The sequence below is a fragment of the Pongo pygmaeus genome, chromosome 1, assembly GCF_028885625.2.
Source record: "Pongo pygmaeus isolate AG05252 chromosome 1, NHGRI_mPonPyg2-v2.0_pri, whole genome shotgun sequence".
Taxonomy (NCBI): domain Eukaryota; kingdom Metazoa; phylum Chordata; class Mammalia; order Primates; family Hominidae; genus Pongo; species Pongo pygmaeus.
In genome coordinates this window covers 13,436,137-13,451,175 of record NC_072373.2, presented here as the reverse complement: position 1 = coordinate 13,451,175, position 15,039 = coordinate 13,436,137, and the positions used below count along the sequence as shown (strand labels likewise).

General features: G+C 35.3%; 1 protein-coding gene across 1 annotated transcript in view; it reads right to left on the bottom strand.

The window, feature by feature from the left end:
- Positions 1-15,039, bottom strand: part of LYST (lysosomal trafficking regulator) — a 213,551-nt gene that overhangs the window by 142,480 nt on the left and 56,032 nt on the right. Inside the window, exons 5-10 of the mRNA XM_054448938.2 lie at positions 10,534-12,616; positions 7,817-8,846; positions 6,580-6,741; positions 4,991-5,147; positions 2,984-3,210; positions 2,435-2,501 (exon numbers count right to left, since the gene is read on the bottom strand). Coding sequence (XP_054304913.1) covers positions 2,435-2,501; positions 2,984-3,210; positions 4,991-5,147; positions 6,580-6,741; positions 7,817-8,846; positions 10,534-12,616 — 3,726 coding nt within the window. The remainder of the gene's footprint in view (positions 1-2,434; positions 2,502-2,983; positions 3,211-4,990; positions 5,148-6,579; positions 6,742-7,816; positions 8,847-10,533; positions 12,617-15,039) is intronic.

Sequence of the window (15,039 nt, the reverse complement as noted above, 5' to 3'; positions counted from 1 at the left end):
AATGGGAGAAAATATGAACATATCACATATCTGATAAGAAATCAATATCCAGAATATATAGAGAACTCTTAAACCTCAACAACAAAAAAAGAAACAACCCAATTCAAACATAAGCAGAGGGCTTGAATAGACATTTCTTCAAACAAGATATACAAATGGCCAATAAGTACATGAAAAGAGGTTCAACATCACTAATCACTAGGGAAATACAAATCAAAATCACAAGATAGCACAATGAGAAAAATGTCAAACAAATTCTGATACAGGGACATTCTGACCAGTACCCCTCAAAACTGTCAAGGCCAACAAAAACAAGGAAAGTCTGAGAAACTGTTACAGTCAAGAGGTACCTAAGAAGACATGACAACTAACTATTATGTAATATTATTCTGGATAAAATCCTTGAACAGAAAAAGGACATTAGGTAAAAGTTTAAGACATCCGAATTATGGACTTTAGTTAATAATAATGTATCAATATAAGTTCATTAATAATAATACATATATCATAAAAAATTAGATGTTAATAATAGGGGAAACTGGCAGGGAGGGGTGTAATGGGGGAACTCTCTATAATATCTGTTCAATTTCTCTGTAAATCTAAAGCTGTTCTAAAAAATAAAGTCTATTAATAAAAACTGAAGGAGAATTGCTTAACCTGGGAGGTGGAGGTTGCAGTGAGCTAAGATCGCACCACTGTACTCCAGCCTGGGCGAAAAGAGCAAAACCCTGCTTAAAAAAAAAAAAAAAAAAGCAAAAAAGGAATCCATGCAAAGTAAAAAATTTAAGAAATGATTAGAAAGAGAATTAAAGTGCTGAAACATGCTACAACATGAATGAAGGTTGAAAGCTTCATTCATGTTGTAGCATGCTATGTGAAAGAAACCAGTCACAAAAGACTACATATTCCATTTATATGAAAAATATCCAGAAAAGGAAGTAGATGAGTGATTGCCAGGGGCAGGAGAATCCGTGCAGGGGAGGGTTAAGGGGCAATAGGCAATAAATGCTAAAGGGTACAGGGTTTCTTTTGGGGGTGATGAAAATGTTCTAAAATTAATTGTGGTGATGCTTGCACAGCTCTGTAAATAAACTGCCTACTACAAAACACTGAACTATACACTTTAAATAGGTGAATGTTATGGTATGGGAATTATATCCCAATAAAGCTGTTATTAAATAATGGAACATAATTTCTCAGTTAAAAACACATATTCAGATCACAAGGGTTCACTAAGTGCCTAGCATAATAATAAAAATACACCCATATACTAAATAAGTTAATGAATGAGAAGAGAAAGCTTTTCCTTACAGTACAATCTCAGTTAATAAATGAAGGAATGATCGAAACAGAAAATCACTATTTGGCAGATACCACAGAATTAACTGTTTCAGTCAAGAATCATCATAGTTTCATATTTTTTTCATAATACTAAAATTAGTGGATGAAAGAATGAGAAAAAGTACATTTACATAGTCTCAAGTTATCTCCCAAGATACTTATTAATTATAAAGGGAAAATAGTAACTTTACAATAGAGAAACTTGGCAAACACCTCCTTAACCACATGATCAAAGTTAACATCACCAGTAGTAAGATCCAGATATCATAAGTCCTTTTGATATGATGCACTCAGAAGGACCCAATATCACTTCTGAGTATTCCTGCCAAAAATGTATAACCTGAATTTAATCATGAGAAAACATCACACAAACCAAAATTAATGTCTCATGTAGGCTAGCCTTAATTCTCCAACTAAAATTTAGATTTCTTGTGATTAGCAATCATATTATACATTCATTATGAATTTCTCAAATGTCTGAGGAAGTACCAAGTACAGAGTAATCAATATCAGATATGGCAACAACATGGCGTTAGACTGGGTTACAGTCCCCACAATGCCACTTCTTTGCATATGACCCTGAACAACTCAACCCCTTGGAATCTAGATTTTCCTCTCTATAAACATACTTGCACTCTGTCTATTTCATTGTGCAGATCTGAGGAACAAATGAGATAATGCATATAAAGACACTTTTTTGAAATCACAGAGCACTATGCCAATGGAAGCCTTTTTTTTTTTTTTTTCTGAGACAGGGTCTTGCTCTGTCACCCAGACTGCAGTGCAGTGGCACGATCATGGCTTACTGCAGCCTTGGCCTCCTGGGCCTAAGCGATCCTCCCACCTCAGCCTCCCAGGTAGCTAGGACCACAGGCATGCGCCACCACACCTGGCTAATTTTTATAGAGACGGGTTTCTCTATATTGCCCAGGCTGGTCTTGAACTCCCAGGCTCAAGTGATCCACCTGCCACCTCAGCCTCCCAAAGTGCTAAGATCACAGGCATGAGCCACCACACCCAGCCAGAAGCCATTACTATCAACTTTTCACATAAAATAATTTCAGAGCTATTGTTTAAAACAGTTTCAACTTACCTTGAAAATCAGAATCGGCCTGTGTTAAAATACTCAAGAACCCTCCTAAAAGATTTTTCACAGTTCCCTGAAGATTAAAAAAAAAATGCAAAATTAAATTACTTACCTCACAGAAGCATGAAACAACTGTAATGTCATAATAAATTATATGATAGAGTATCTACTATATATGTATATATGTATTTAAAAATGACTAAAAAGACTACTATGTGTAGGATTATACCAATTTTCATTTTCTTTTTATACTGATTTTTCAAAACAGCGAGCATGTATTAAAATTAAATGCATTTTAAAAAATATTACCCACTCTCAGAAATAGATGAGGATTTACTACTGGCTAGCAAAGGACATTAATTTTCTATGCTACTTTAGAAAACTATGGAATTAGAAGATTTTGGAATACCACTTGTAGGTATTCACCTGAGGTACCAGAAAAGATAAGTAATCATCTCAAATAATTTTCAAAAAAGTTGGGTTATACATAAGGAGATGTTATTGGGTGATGACTCTGATAAATATTGATCACATTTAACTAAATGAATTTTTTACCTGTTGCATGAGCAGAAAAACATTCTTTTCTTTCTGCCTAATAATTTTCAAAAAACTCTCAAATACATGGGCAAGCACATCAAGTTTGGCTTTACTAGCAGAAAGCAAATTTAATTCCAGCATACAAATCTCAGGATATATTATTTCCCCTTCAGTGAGGTTTTCGAGTAAGTCATTTGGACTGCTTGATGCACTGAAACCTTCTGTTTCAGACTTTAAGTCTACCCCTGAAAAGAGAAAAACAAAAGATTATTTGTATTCCCTAAACACTAAATATTTCAAATTTCATTAATCATTTAGAAGATCTAGTGGCGAAAGTACTATTCAGAGGATGCTTAAAAAACCTTTTCCAATCTTTTCCTATAACACAACTTTTGACAATGATATGGATATTTTGAAGATTAATGAGTTGCCTTAAAAGCAATTTTCATCTTCAATAGAACTATAAATTTTGCAAATAAGAATTTTTACAGACATATGATAGAGATTTAACACAGCCCATGGACACAACTTAAAAAAAAAAACCTATTCAAACTTTCTGACCCCCCAAATACCTAAATCACAGAGCAGTTCAATTTGCCCACCCAAATCTTTGTGAAAATAGTAGGCTTGACTAGTGATTGGATGATTTATCAATTTTGCCTTCTTCATAAGTGAGAAACAGACTCTGTCTTATTGAATATTGCATTTGGAAAATTTGACTTATATGATCTTTTAAGACTGCTGTGCTCTTAATAAAATGTTGATACGTTAAGAAATTTATAAATTTCCACCTAGACCAGAATTCTTTTGAGATCTACTTAGCAAACATAAAAAAGGAGGAAATCCAAAATTATAAAGTCAAATCTGTACCATGGTAAGCTATACTATAAAAAAAAATTAATAAACCAATATTTTTTCAAAAAGCACCAGTCATGGGTCCATCCAGCCCTTTAAGTCAGATATCAGTGATTATTCCCATTCACTAGATGAGAGCGAGAAAACTGACTGTGAGGAAGATATACTACTGAGAACTCAGTGGAGACTAGCAGTGGCTGGGTGCGGTGGCTCACGCCTGTAATCCCAGCACTTTGGAAGGCCGAGGCGGGTGGATCATGAAGTCAGGAGTTCGAGACTAGCCTGGGCAACATGGTGAAACCCCATCTCTGCTAAAAACATAACAATTAGCTGGGTACGGTGGCGGGCTCCTGAAATCCTAGCTACTTGGGAGGCGGAGGCAGGAGAATGGCTTGAACCTGGGAGATGGAGGTTGCAGTGAGTCGAGATCATGCCACTGCACTCTAGCCTGGGCGACAGAGCAGGACTCCATCTCGAAAAAAAAAGACTAGCAGTACTGGGACACTCACAAGGTCAGCATATAAAAAGATGGAGTCTTGCCAGAAGTCTCTTGGCTCTAATCAACCCATCTTTTCCATTCTACTCATTTTAAATCCAAAGAAAGGGAGGAAAGGATCATAGGCAATATAGTTCCATCCTAAAGACAAATTGAGTTGTGGTAAACTAAGAAATCTATGCTTGGCTGTCACAGACAGGTGTCTGCATTCCTGTATTATGTATTCTTTATAACAAACTGCCTGAATGCTCTTCCTGCCAGTGTTTGTCTGCCTAGCTTGTTTTCATTTAGTCCTCAATGTAAACATTGCCTCTTCAGAAAGGACTTCCCTCACCACCCAGTTACTATTACGACATCACCCAGTTTATCGATTTCTATTTTATTATCTATTTCTAGTATTTATTGTCTTTCACACTAGAATATACATGAAATTGGGGACTTTGTCCTTCATTTCATGTTCTTAAGCACTCAGATGATGTTTGTGATAACAAACTATATCACGTTGTTGCATATATGAATGCCAGACTGTTGGGAAGATCAGTAAAATGATTATGCAACACACTTGTTAAACTGTAAGGCAATACAAAATTCTAAAGTGGTATTATTATGAACCATTTTGCTATTTAATGATCTGGCTTGCAGATCTAATTACAAGCACTTCAATGATATTTTACCATCATCCTGGGTTTCGCCATCTTCAGGATTGCTTTCACTATCTGCTTCGTAACCTTCTTCTTCAACTAAAAGTTTAAAACTACAACACTGAGAATCCTCAGCTTCTTCTGAAAAATCACCAGGCTGGGATGACAATTCTTCTGCAGATTGATGACTCTATAAATCAGTGTAATTCAATAACATTTGCTTGTTTTTAGTAATAGAATACTTATTACTCAAAAGTCATGTTAAGGACAGTTTCAATATTTTCTTGAAGAAAAAAACTTAGTAAACAATATGAATCATTATAAATTATGAAATTCACTCAGCAAAATTTCCCAGATCCTTTCAGACAACTTAATACCTCAAAAAGGGGGTTTCTAACAAAGTAAGTTGTAGGTCATTTCAGTTTAGTAAATAAATCTATGTAAGAAATTTCATTCTAGTTATACAATTGGAAATGACTAAAACCCACAATGTGGTAAAATTTTACTTCATACAATTTAATACTAATATATATTATTTGTGCATATTTGTTAATAAAAAAGATTTTTTCGTAAGGATTTTTATAAATGCCTCATAAATTAGGTAACTAGAGCAGACAAGACATTTTTTTCAAAGGGATTAATTAAAAGATCTCAGAACGCAACTGTCTACATAACAAGCACCTCAGAAGTCAAGAGTTCCAGTGCTAACTTCCTGTGTAAGAAAGAAATTTTCCTTTTCTTATAAAAATTCCACTAATATCTTCATTTTAGAAAACACTTTCACTTAAAGAAGCTCAGAATACTTCATCATTGTAACAACAATAAAAGGTAGAATAAAGTAGGTATTTTAACATTTTACAGTTAATCAATTAATTCAGTAACATGATGAACATATTCATAGCTATTTCAGCATGTTTTTAAGTTATGGTAAATAGTAACATAAAATGTTATTTCAAAACCTTATAAAACATTATATATATGGCTAGATCAAGGAGTTAAAAGAGAAGTTATATAAAAAATAAAGGACAGATGGTAATTAAAGGTAAAATAAACATAAAATGAGAGGGAAACAAGCCAATTATGCACCACATAATTTTAGGAAAGAAAATTACAATAGTTGTTTTAGGAAAAAATGTTAAACAACTAAAACACTGTGACTGCTATTTTCTATGTAAGTACTAGTCATTTTTATGTTGAATGATTTAAAATTAATGTGAGTAGAGAGTTCTGGAAATATTAGCTGTACCACCAAAGAACCAGATAGGATAGGTAAATCATCACCATCCCTGAATTAGCACTTAATACACTATCAGGTATATGTAAAATATACCAAATCAAGTAATATATTTCTGTCTTAACTGGAAGTAATTCCCAGTAAATTTCCAGATTAGATAAGGAAAAGCATATCATATTGCTCTCCTGTTATGTATAAGACGGGGCAATGACAAAATACTGTCCATCCCATCGTATATCTATCACGAGGAGATAAGATCCACTGAACTCATCTGACCAAGTCCTAGTCCACATGCTCTAATGACATTCATCAGCGTCCTAGTCTCATCCCACACTTCCGCCTCTGCTGGTCATACCCAAAGAACACAACTATACGTTGTTATTCATACCTTCTCAGTCATAGCATCATTATGTTCAAAATCTGCTGAATAATTCCCGAGGGCAACTCGAAGCAGGGCATCAAATAAAGGCTTTGCTAGTTGTGTTTCAATCACCTTTGACTGGGAAAGATGGTCCCTCATTTCAAATAATATATTTTCCACAGACAAGTTCTAAGGTAAAATAAAAGAGACTAAGAATATTAATAACCATTTAAAAAAACTAAATGATGAAAAAATAAATAATAAATTAATATTTACCTAAGTATAAAGCTAATCCATTTATTTGCAGTTGATATGAAAGCAAAATGACTATATAAATATCTAGCTCTATACAAACATCCTGTTAAAATTAATAACACTTTTATTGATAAAATAGTTCATCTTATTTGTTTTTCATTGCAGCATGGTAAAGAATGGCAAGAAATGAAGCTAAGCAAAGAAGTCAAAGCAAGACTGAAGAGTTTTGTGTGCTGTGTTAAAGCGTGTGAATTTCAATTGTGGAAATTCAGTGTGGAAGCATCAGGATTTTTTAGACATAAGGCAACATAGAGGCTGGAACTGAAGTAGGAAGAGCCTGTTGGCTGACTGAACAGTTAGGTGTAAGTTAGTGAGGACAGAAGAGGTCTGCCATATTCCAGGTCCCTAGGTTCGTTTTTAGTTGAGAAATGATCTCAGGAGAAAACTTGTAAGAATGTGAGGTAAAGCAGAAGAGGTTAGAAGAATCTGGACAAAGATGTGGTGTTAGGAGAAGTCTCGTCCCAGCCTCATTTCCTGGGAAGCTCTGGAGCCTGAAGTGCCCCACAGTGATTGTCCCCACTTCTTAGAGCCACATCTATCAGCATTAGCTATGAGCATCCTTCCCAGGCATCTTCCATCGGTCAAGGGCGATTCCTGGAAGATGGGTGCTGATACACAGATGGTGAATGGGTGATCAGTTTGGTAAAGGAGATCTGGGCAGGGCAGCCAACAGCATCACACAAAGACTTAGATCTTTCAACTTTGAAACACAATATCCATTATTATTCATCTGACACTTATAAAATGTGTGTGTGTGTATGTGTATATACATGTAGAACGTAATATATATTACATAATATATGTAATATATAATATATAATATATATTTATAATATATATTTATAATATATTATATATTACATATATATATTACGTTTTACATGTATTATGTGTGTGTATACATATGTATATATATTACATAAGAGCTGGACTAAGGACAAGGTATTACCTGATTAGGTAACTCCAATTCCATCTTCTGTTGACTAGTTCTGGCACCATGAAGACAAATGGCCAAAAGGGCTTCCAAAAGTCGTATACTCTGAAGTGAGGTCTCATTTTCTTGACTTGTAAATAGCTTTGCTTCCTCGGGAGCGGCTTCAGTAGCTGAAACTTGTTCCACATTTATGGAAGAAATATGCTGTAACTCTAATTTACCTAAACTGTCAGCACTCTTTTTTAGACTACCTAGTTCTGATGGTATGGGGTCACTTTTTATAGCCAAAGATAATAAATCTTCCTTCATAGTTATCTCAGGTTGAGAAATTCTGTTTAAATCCTGGTTTTCATTTACATTTGTATCTCCCTCCTTTTTTCCTTGCTCCTCTTTGTGACTTCTGAACAGTTTCTGTATTATCATAAATATTAACTTATGGCATACTCGGAAACCACCAAGCCTATAAAACTGTTTCTGGAAGACTGAACTCAACATGTAGATCCAACGACACATAGACCAAATGTCTGCAGCTTGGTGCATATATTCAGGAGAAGGCAAGACAAGGCTCTCGAGAGATAAACATGGCAGCATATGACTTAAAGGCTCACTGGCTGTGCTGTCATAGCCAGAAGTATCTTCTGAGTCATTGGCCGACTCCCTATCAGACTCTGCTTCTTTACTTATGCATAAAAAAGCCACACAGAGGAACAGGTTTATTGTGTTGATATGAACATCTTGGTTAACAGTCTTCTGTCTCTTTGGATAAGCTTCTTTGAGGCCAGCATAAAATTTGCTGAGACTCCGAGGAGAATCTGAATAAGCTTGCTGATGATTAAAAGAAGTACCCACATGTACAGAGGACAGCTCCTTCTGTTCAATGTCTATCCCATCAATACCTGGAACTGAGGCATCTTTCTGTTGCTCCCCTAGGCTGATTATCAGAGTTTCAAATGCTTTTAGAGAATGACTTCGAATACCATTTAAGTAATTTAATTCGATTATTTGACTTACTCCATTACAACTCAAAAACAAATCTCTTATTATCCTGTGAAAGAAAAAAAGCATGTAAAAAGGTTTAAATAAAGAAACATCATTTATAAATAGGTACATATAGTATTTAATATATCGCTATTGCATGTGGGATATACTAACCACTACCTAATTTTATTCATCAATTATCGGGCTAAAGTTCTTAGTTAGATATAATTAGGACCTCAAGTTACTTTCTAATTACTCTGATATCCTTCTTCAAACATTTGTATATATGGCTCCAGCAGTATCTAAAAAGAAAAGATTACCTGTCCCACATTAAATGAAGCAATTCCGGGAAGAATATTTTTCTCCAAATGGCAAATTCTATATAAATTCTGAACACCACAGCCACCACCACACTTGAGGTGGACACCCTGAGGGCAGGCAAGCATGCGTTTGTTCATTAGTTTGTCTGCCCGACGGTTCATTTGGGAATTTTTGTTTACTTTAAATCTATACCTTATGAAGGGAAAGAATCACACTACAGAGCTGAAAATCTTCAGAAGGCTCAGCATCGCACGAATTTCCCTTCTAATTGGGCTAGTTGAACAGAGTCAATGGTACAAATATTATAAAAGGTTTTCAGCTCTGTCTCAGGTAAGACTTGTGTCTAGATCATTGGAATCCTAGTAATAACTTTAATATAAGCCAGCTAGGTGATTCTCAGCCCTTTCATCACAAAGATTCAGGTTGTCCACAAATATGCCAAAGAGTTACAAAACTTTCAAATCAGTCAGTTCTATTTAAACAATGCCAAAATGTCAGAAAAATTTTTAAATGACTGTAAGGCATTGATTTAACATCAATAATAGTTTTAAAGTAGTTGTACTAAGATTGACCAAAAAATGCCACACATGAAGATATTAATGATAGGTTATTTTTGTATGTTTCTAGAATGGTATATGCATTAATTTGAAAGTCCAGTCTACCCATTCGTTTATAAAATTATTTTTAAATGCACCAGATTTGGCAATCACAAAGTCTGGAAAACTCATTGATAGGATTAAAAGCAATTTTAATATTCTTATTTTTGTTTATCTATATTTTCTAATTTTTCTACATATATTGCAGAGGTTATAAATGTAAATATAATATTTTAAAATTAATAATCCCATTAGTGCCTCTGCCTCAATAATCATTTTATGTATTATTGTACATGTAATACATATTTTACATAGTTGTAAATAAGTGAACACTATTTTAATTGTTTATATTTTACCCATAAGATATTATAATCATTTTCTCATATTCCAATATGATCTTTGTAAACATTTTCAATGGCCAATAATATTCTGTCAAGGAAACATAAAGTAATTAAACTTGCCCTGCTCTTGGATATCTGTGTTTCATCTATGTTTTTCTCAGATGTATATCTAAAACTTTTCTTTTTGTTGAGAAATTAAAATCAATGGCTCTATCCTCTTCTCTATAAACAGCTCAGTAAAAAATGCATACATACATAAACAAATGGTTAAAACAAATCTGACACGGAAGGAGAACATTTTTTGTTGACAAATTGAAATTAAATCCTAGGAAAGAATAAAGAGTAAATACGATCACACGGCTGCCAAGGCCCTGGAGATATCAGTGTTAGAAGTTTAAATGCATACACTTTATCACTCACTTGAAAGCATCCAATGAAAAAGATCTAGACATGCTCAACAACCCCTGCCCCCGCCACCACCCACACACATACAAACCTGGATTTAAGCAGGATAGGCAGAGTTTTTACATAAATCTGAAGCACGTCCTGAGGCAAGCACTGGTTATGATGGCTACATACATGACTTTGAGCTGAAGTAACACTTAGGTGTTGACCATGATGTGCTAATTCAACTCCTCTTTGGAGCACAGGATTAAATACGTAATTATATAGTTTCCACTGAACAACTATATTGCCTTTCTGGATTAAATTGCAAATGTGATTTGCAATCTGTATACTATGTAATCTGTCTTCTTCAAAAACAAAGTTCTGATAAGCCTTTAAAGCATCCCATTTCCACAACAAATCTTCAGATCCACTGCTGGGCAGGATCCCTTGAAATCTGTAAGAAGGACTAGATAAACTTGAGGAGGGTTCAGCATCACATAAGTTTCCCTGCAGTGTCTCTTCTAATTGGGCTAGTTGGTCAGAGTCAACAGTACAAATATTACAAACTGCTTTTTTAATTTTTGGTGATATCTCTGCTCCTCCTAACTGATCCAAAATAAGTTTGTTAAGGATATTCAATATATGCTGCTGAAAATTTTTCAGTGCTGGCAATTTAAAAGCATGGAGCAAAGGAATGATTACAGATTTGGGATCCATACAACAGCATATTCCAATGTTATGAACACCCGATAGGATCTGGACACAAGTGCTGCTCAAGGAAGCCTGCTGTAGTAAGCGCAAGCACTGATGGGCACACACTGCAATGCAACAGCACCGCTCAGGATAATAAACATCTCCATCTGCAGTCTCTTCAAATGGGTTTTTGGAAACCTGGTTTTTAAAAGCCGAAACCAGAAGACCTGAGAGATCTCGGTGATGATGCATAAAATGAGAATATTCACATCGTCTGTGCCTTTTTCTTGTACACATCGAATGATGAAGTTGCTCTGATTTCACTTTTTTGACAGTGCTCATTATTTTCATCACACTATTTATTAGGGCTTTCAAATGCTCTGAGGCCTCGGGAGGAACTCCATCTCTTAAAACCAGCCATTCCATTTGAAGAACTGCTGTTTCAAATAAATTAAATCCATGATGCTGAATGAATTCTTGAACCAAATCCATGGCTTGACTGAAGTAGAAGGGATTTGAAGCTGCACTTTGAAGACAACAGATCAGAATCTGAAGAACTCCTTCCAAAAGCTCAGGTAAAAGAAGGGCTCTATGACGATACTTTGAAAACACAAAATCTTCCTGAACCTCCTGCAGTGTTTTCTTTTGTCTTGGTACAAAAGGGTCAGGCTGCTTTTCTAGGCATATTCTAATTTTTAAAGCTGCTCTAAGCAATTCAGTTAAATTTTTCCTAAGATTTTCTGGCATCATCTCTGCAGTACTAACATCTACTGACAGAAGATGCAACACTGTTCGAAAGAGCATCCTTTGAATCAAAGCCACCGGTTCTTCAGTCCAACCTGCAGAAACTACTCGACTCTCCAAATTGTCGCTCAGACTGCAGCAGTCCCCAAAGCCTGCTAGGAATTCAGTTAGTGTGGGCACTACACTGGCTGCTAAAGGAGAATTATGATTCAAGGTAATGTCAAACTTACAAACTTTTTCTAATAAAGATAACAAAACATGACATAAGTCAAATGGAGAATTGTTCATGTTACTGATAACAGACAAGGCAGCTGGCTCACTTAAAATGTCAGTGTTTGACTCCTGTCTTGGAATAATCTCTCTGGAATTTTCCAAAGCCATAGCATCTGGAGGAGTCTGTTCTTCTTTGGTTGCTAAGTGGTCAAGTTTAGCTTTAGGGTGGTCTTGTTTAGGAAACGATGTTACAAAATGCTGCAGCAGATGGGGCCTTCTATGCTTATTCATTGCTATGCCTTTTTCATCTGAATTAGCTTCTGAATCTGAGGTGGAGAGCTGTATCTTTCTTGCATCTCTTATAGAATAGCGATGGGTAATTTTACGCTGTCGTCTGCTTTTTCGAAAAACATTTACTTTTGCAGAAACCTGACTAGACAGGGCACTTCCTTCTAAATGTAATTTTTCCTGAGTGGATCTTTGTGAACTTGAGTTCTTTTCTTTGGTCAGGATTATATCTGCTGAGAGCGGTAGATTATAATCTAATGGAATGAAAAAAGAAGACTTAGAATACCTCAATATGTTTTAAAACTCAATTTTAAGGTGACAGCCCTCTCATTTATCTTAAACCCACTAAAGGAGTTTGTCCCTCAATGTATTTTGCTGCAGGGCTGATTTCCTTCATTTATGTCATATCTCTGGGTTACCTCCTCTCACACTTACCCTTACTCTAAACACTAGCTGACATTAGTTCAAAGGATACAAATTGATTTTTAAAACAACAAAACAGAGGCACACCTATACTTACTCTAAATACTAGCTGACATTACTTCAAAGGATACAAACTGATTTTTAAAACAACAAAAGAGAGGCTGGGTGAGGTGGCTTATGCCTGTAATCCCAGCACTTTGGGAGACTGAGGCGGGTGGGATCACTTGAGGTCAAGAGTTTGAGACCAGCCTGGCCAATACGGTGAAACCCTGTCTCTAGTAAAAATACAAAAATTAGTCAGATGTGGTGGTGCACGCCTGTACTCCCAGCTACTTGGGAGCCTGAGGCAGGAGAATCGCTTGAACCTAGGAGGCAGAGGCTGCAGTGAGATGAGATCGTGCCACTGCACTCCAGCCCAGGTGACAGAGTGAGACTCTGTCTCAAAACAACAACAACAAACAAAAGAGAACAGAGTTAAGAAAGTAAACCTGATTTAAAACTATATATTATATTCTAACTTCAACATAACAGATGCTGTAGATTATCTGGTATTTAGTGCTGTTGTTCATACCATTTACAAATCTCTTCCCATAGTACCACGAATTAAGATATAAGGATGTATTATATTCTCAAAAATAGTATTCACAGACCTGATATAACTTAACTACTTTAAGATTTTTCTTAAATTATTTCAAAATCATACACTATATGCCAAATGTTCTCCAAAACTGAGGTTTAAAGAATTCTTTATTCAAATTATCTCTCAAATGTTTCAGCACTGAACTAGGCACCAGGTATAGACATCATTATTTCATCCCCAGTGCCTAGATAGGGTCTGGCACATGGTCAACACTCAGTAACTACTTCTTAGGGGAAATGAATGAATTCTCCCTTTAACTAAAAAGATAATTAAATCAGTCTTTCTCTTTGCAGTATGTAGTAAGAGCTATATAAAAAAGTAGCTGTAATTTAGAGTGAATAAATTAAAATCTGTAAATAAAAAAATCTGTGCTTTACTAAGACAGGGAAAGCAAACCAGATGGGAAGAGGAGAAATTAAAAGGAGTCTGACAAATTCCACCCAAGCAAAAGATGCAGACAATGAAGACAACTTCCTCCAAAGAGCATTAATCAGATTTCTTAAGTGATTAACAATTTGTGAATTCTGCAAACTCAGAAAAAAATAAAAGCAGAGTTAGTGAATCAATAAATAAGCAGAAAAACAGTATTATAAAACCTTAGATACCTCCTTAAAAAAAGCTCCATGAAATTCACTAAAAATACGGGAATTAAAATACAATAATTTTTTTTTTAACCTGAGAGATCTTCAAACATCTCACAAGTCACATGTCACAAGAAAGGGTCAAGAGGAAAATTATTAATCTCTCCAATGAAACATTTAAAGTTTCATGTCCTTTATAGACATATGATTTCTTCAAAATCATAAATTAAAAATATCTATTGACCTTACATATAATAATTCTACCCAAGCTTGAAACAAAATATTACATTAAATGTATCGTTTAGGCTGGGCACGGTGGCTCATGCCTGTAATCCCAGCACTTCGGGAGGCTCTGGTGGGCAGATTACTTGAGGTCAGGAGTTTGAGACCAGCCTGGCCAACATGGTGAAATCCCATCTGTATGTACTAAAATGCAAAAATTAGTCTGGCATGGTGGTGCACGCCTGTAATCCCATCTACTTAGGAGGCTGAGGCACAAGAATTGCTTGAACTCGGGAGGCTGAGGTTGCAGTTAGCCGAGATCACTCCACTGCCCTCCAACCTGGGCGACAGAGTGAGACTCTGTCTAAAAAAAAAAAAAAAAAAAATTATACTTTAAAGGCAACACTAGAAAAACTAAGCTAAAACAAATACTGCAAAAGTCACTTACAGAATACTGGTAATAGAAAGCAGTCCTTAAAGTAAGCAAAGAAACTTTAATTTCTTTATTTAGACTTTTCACTTCCAACTTTTCATTATCCATTTTTCTGATGTTATGCTGCACACCTAGACTCACTCCTTCTGAAGGTAAGTGTTTCTGCTTTTTCATACATTTTCTAACCATCATTATATTCAAGTACTTCCCCCAAGAAGCACCATGGTTTTTGTATTATTGAAAGAAAAATGTGTTTGCCTAAATAATTTTTCATCTTTAGTATGAATAAATCACAATAACATATACTGTTCTGAATCTGAATCAGAATCAAACATTCAGGCAGAAGTAACTTTTCTATGAAATTTTGATAACACAAGT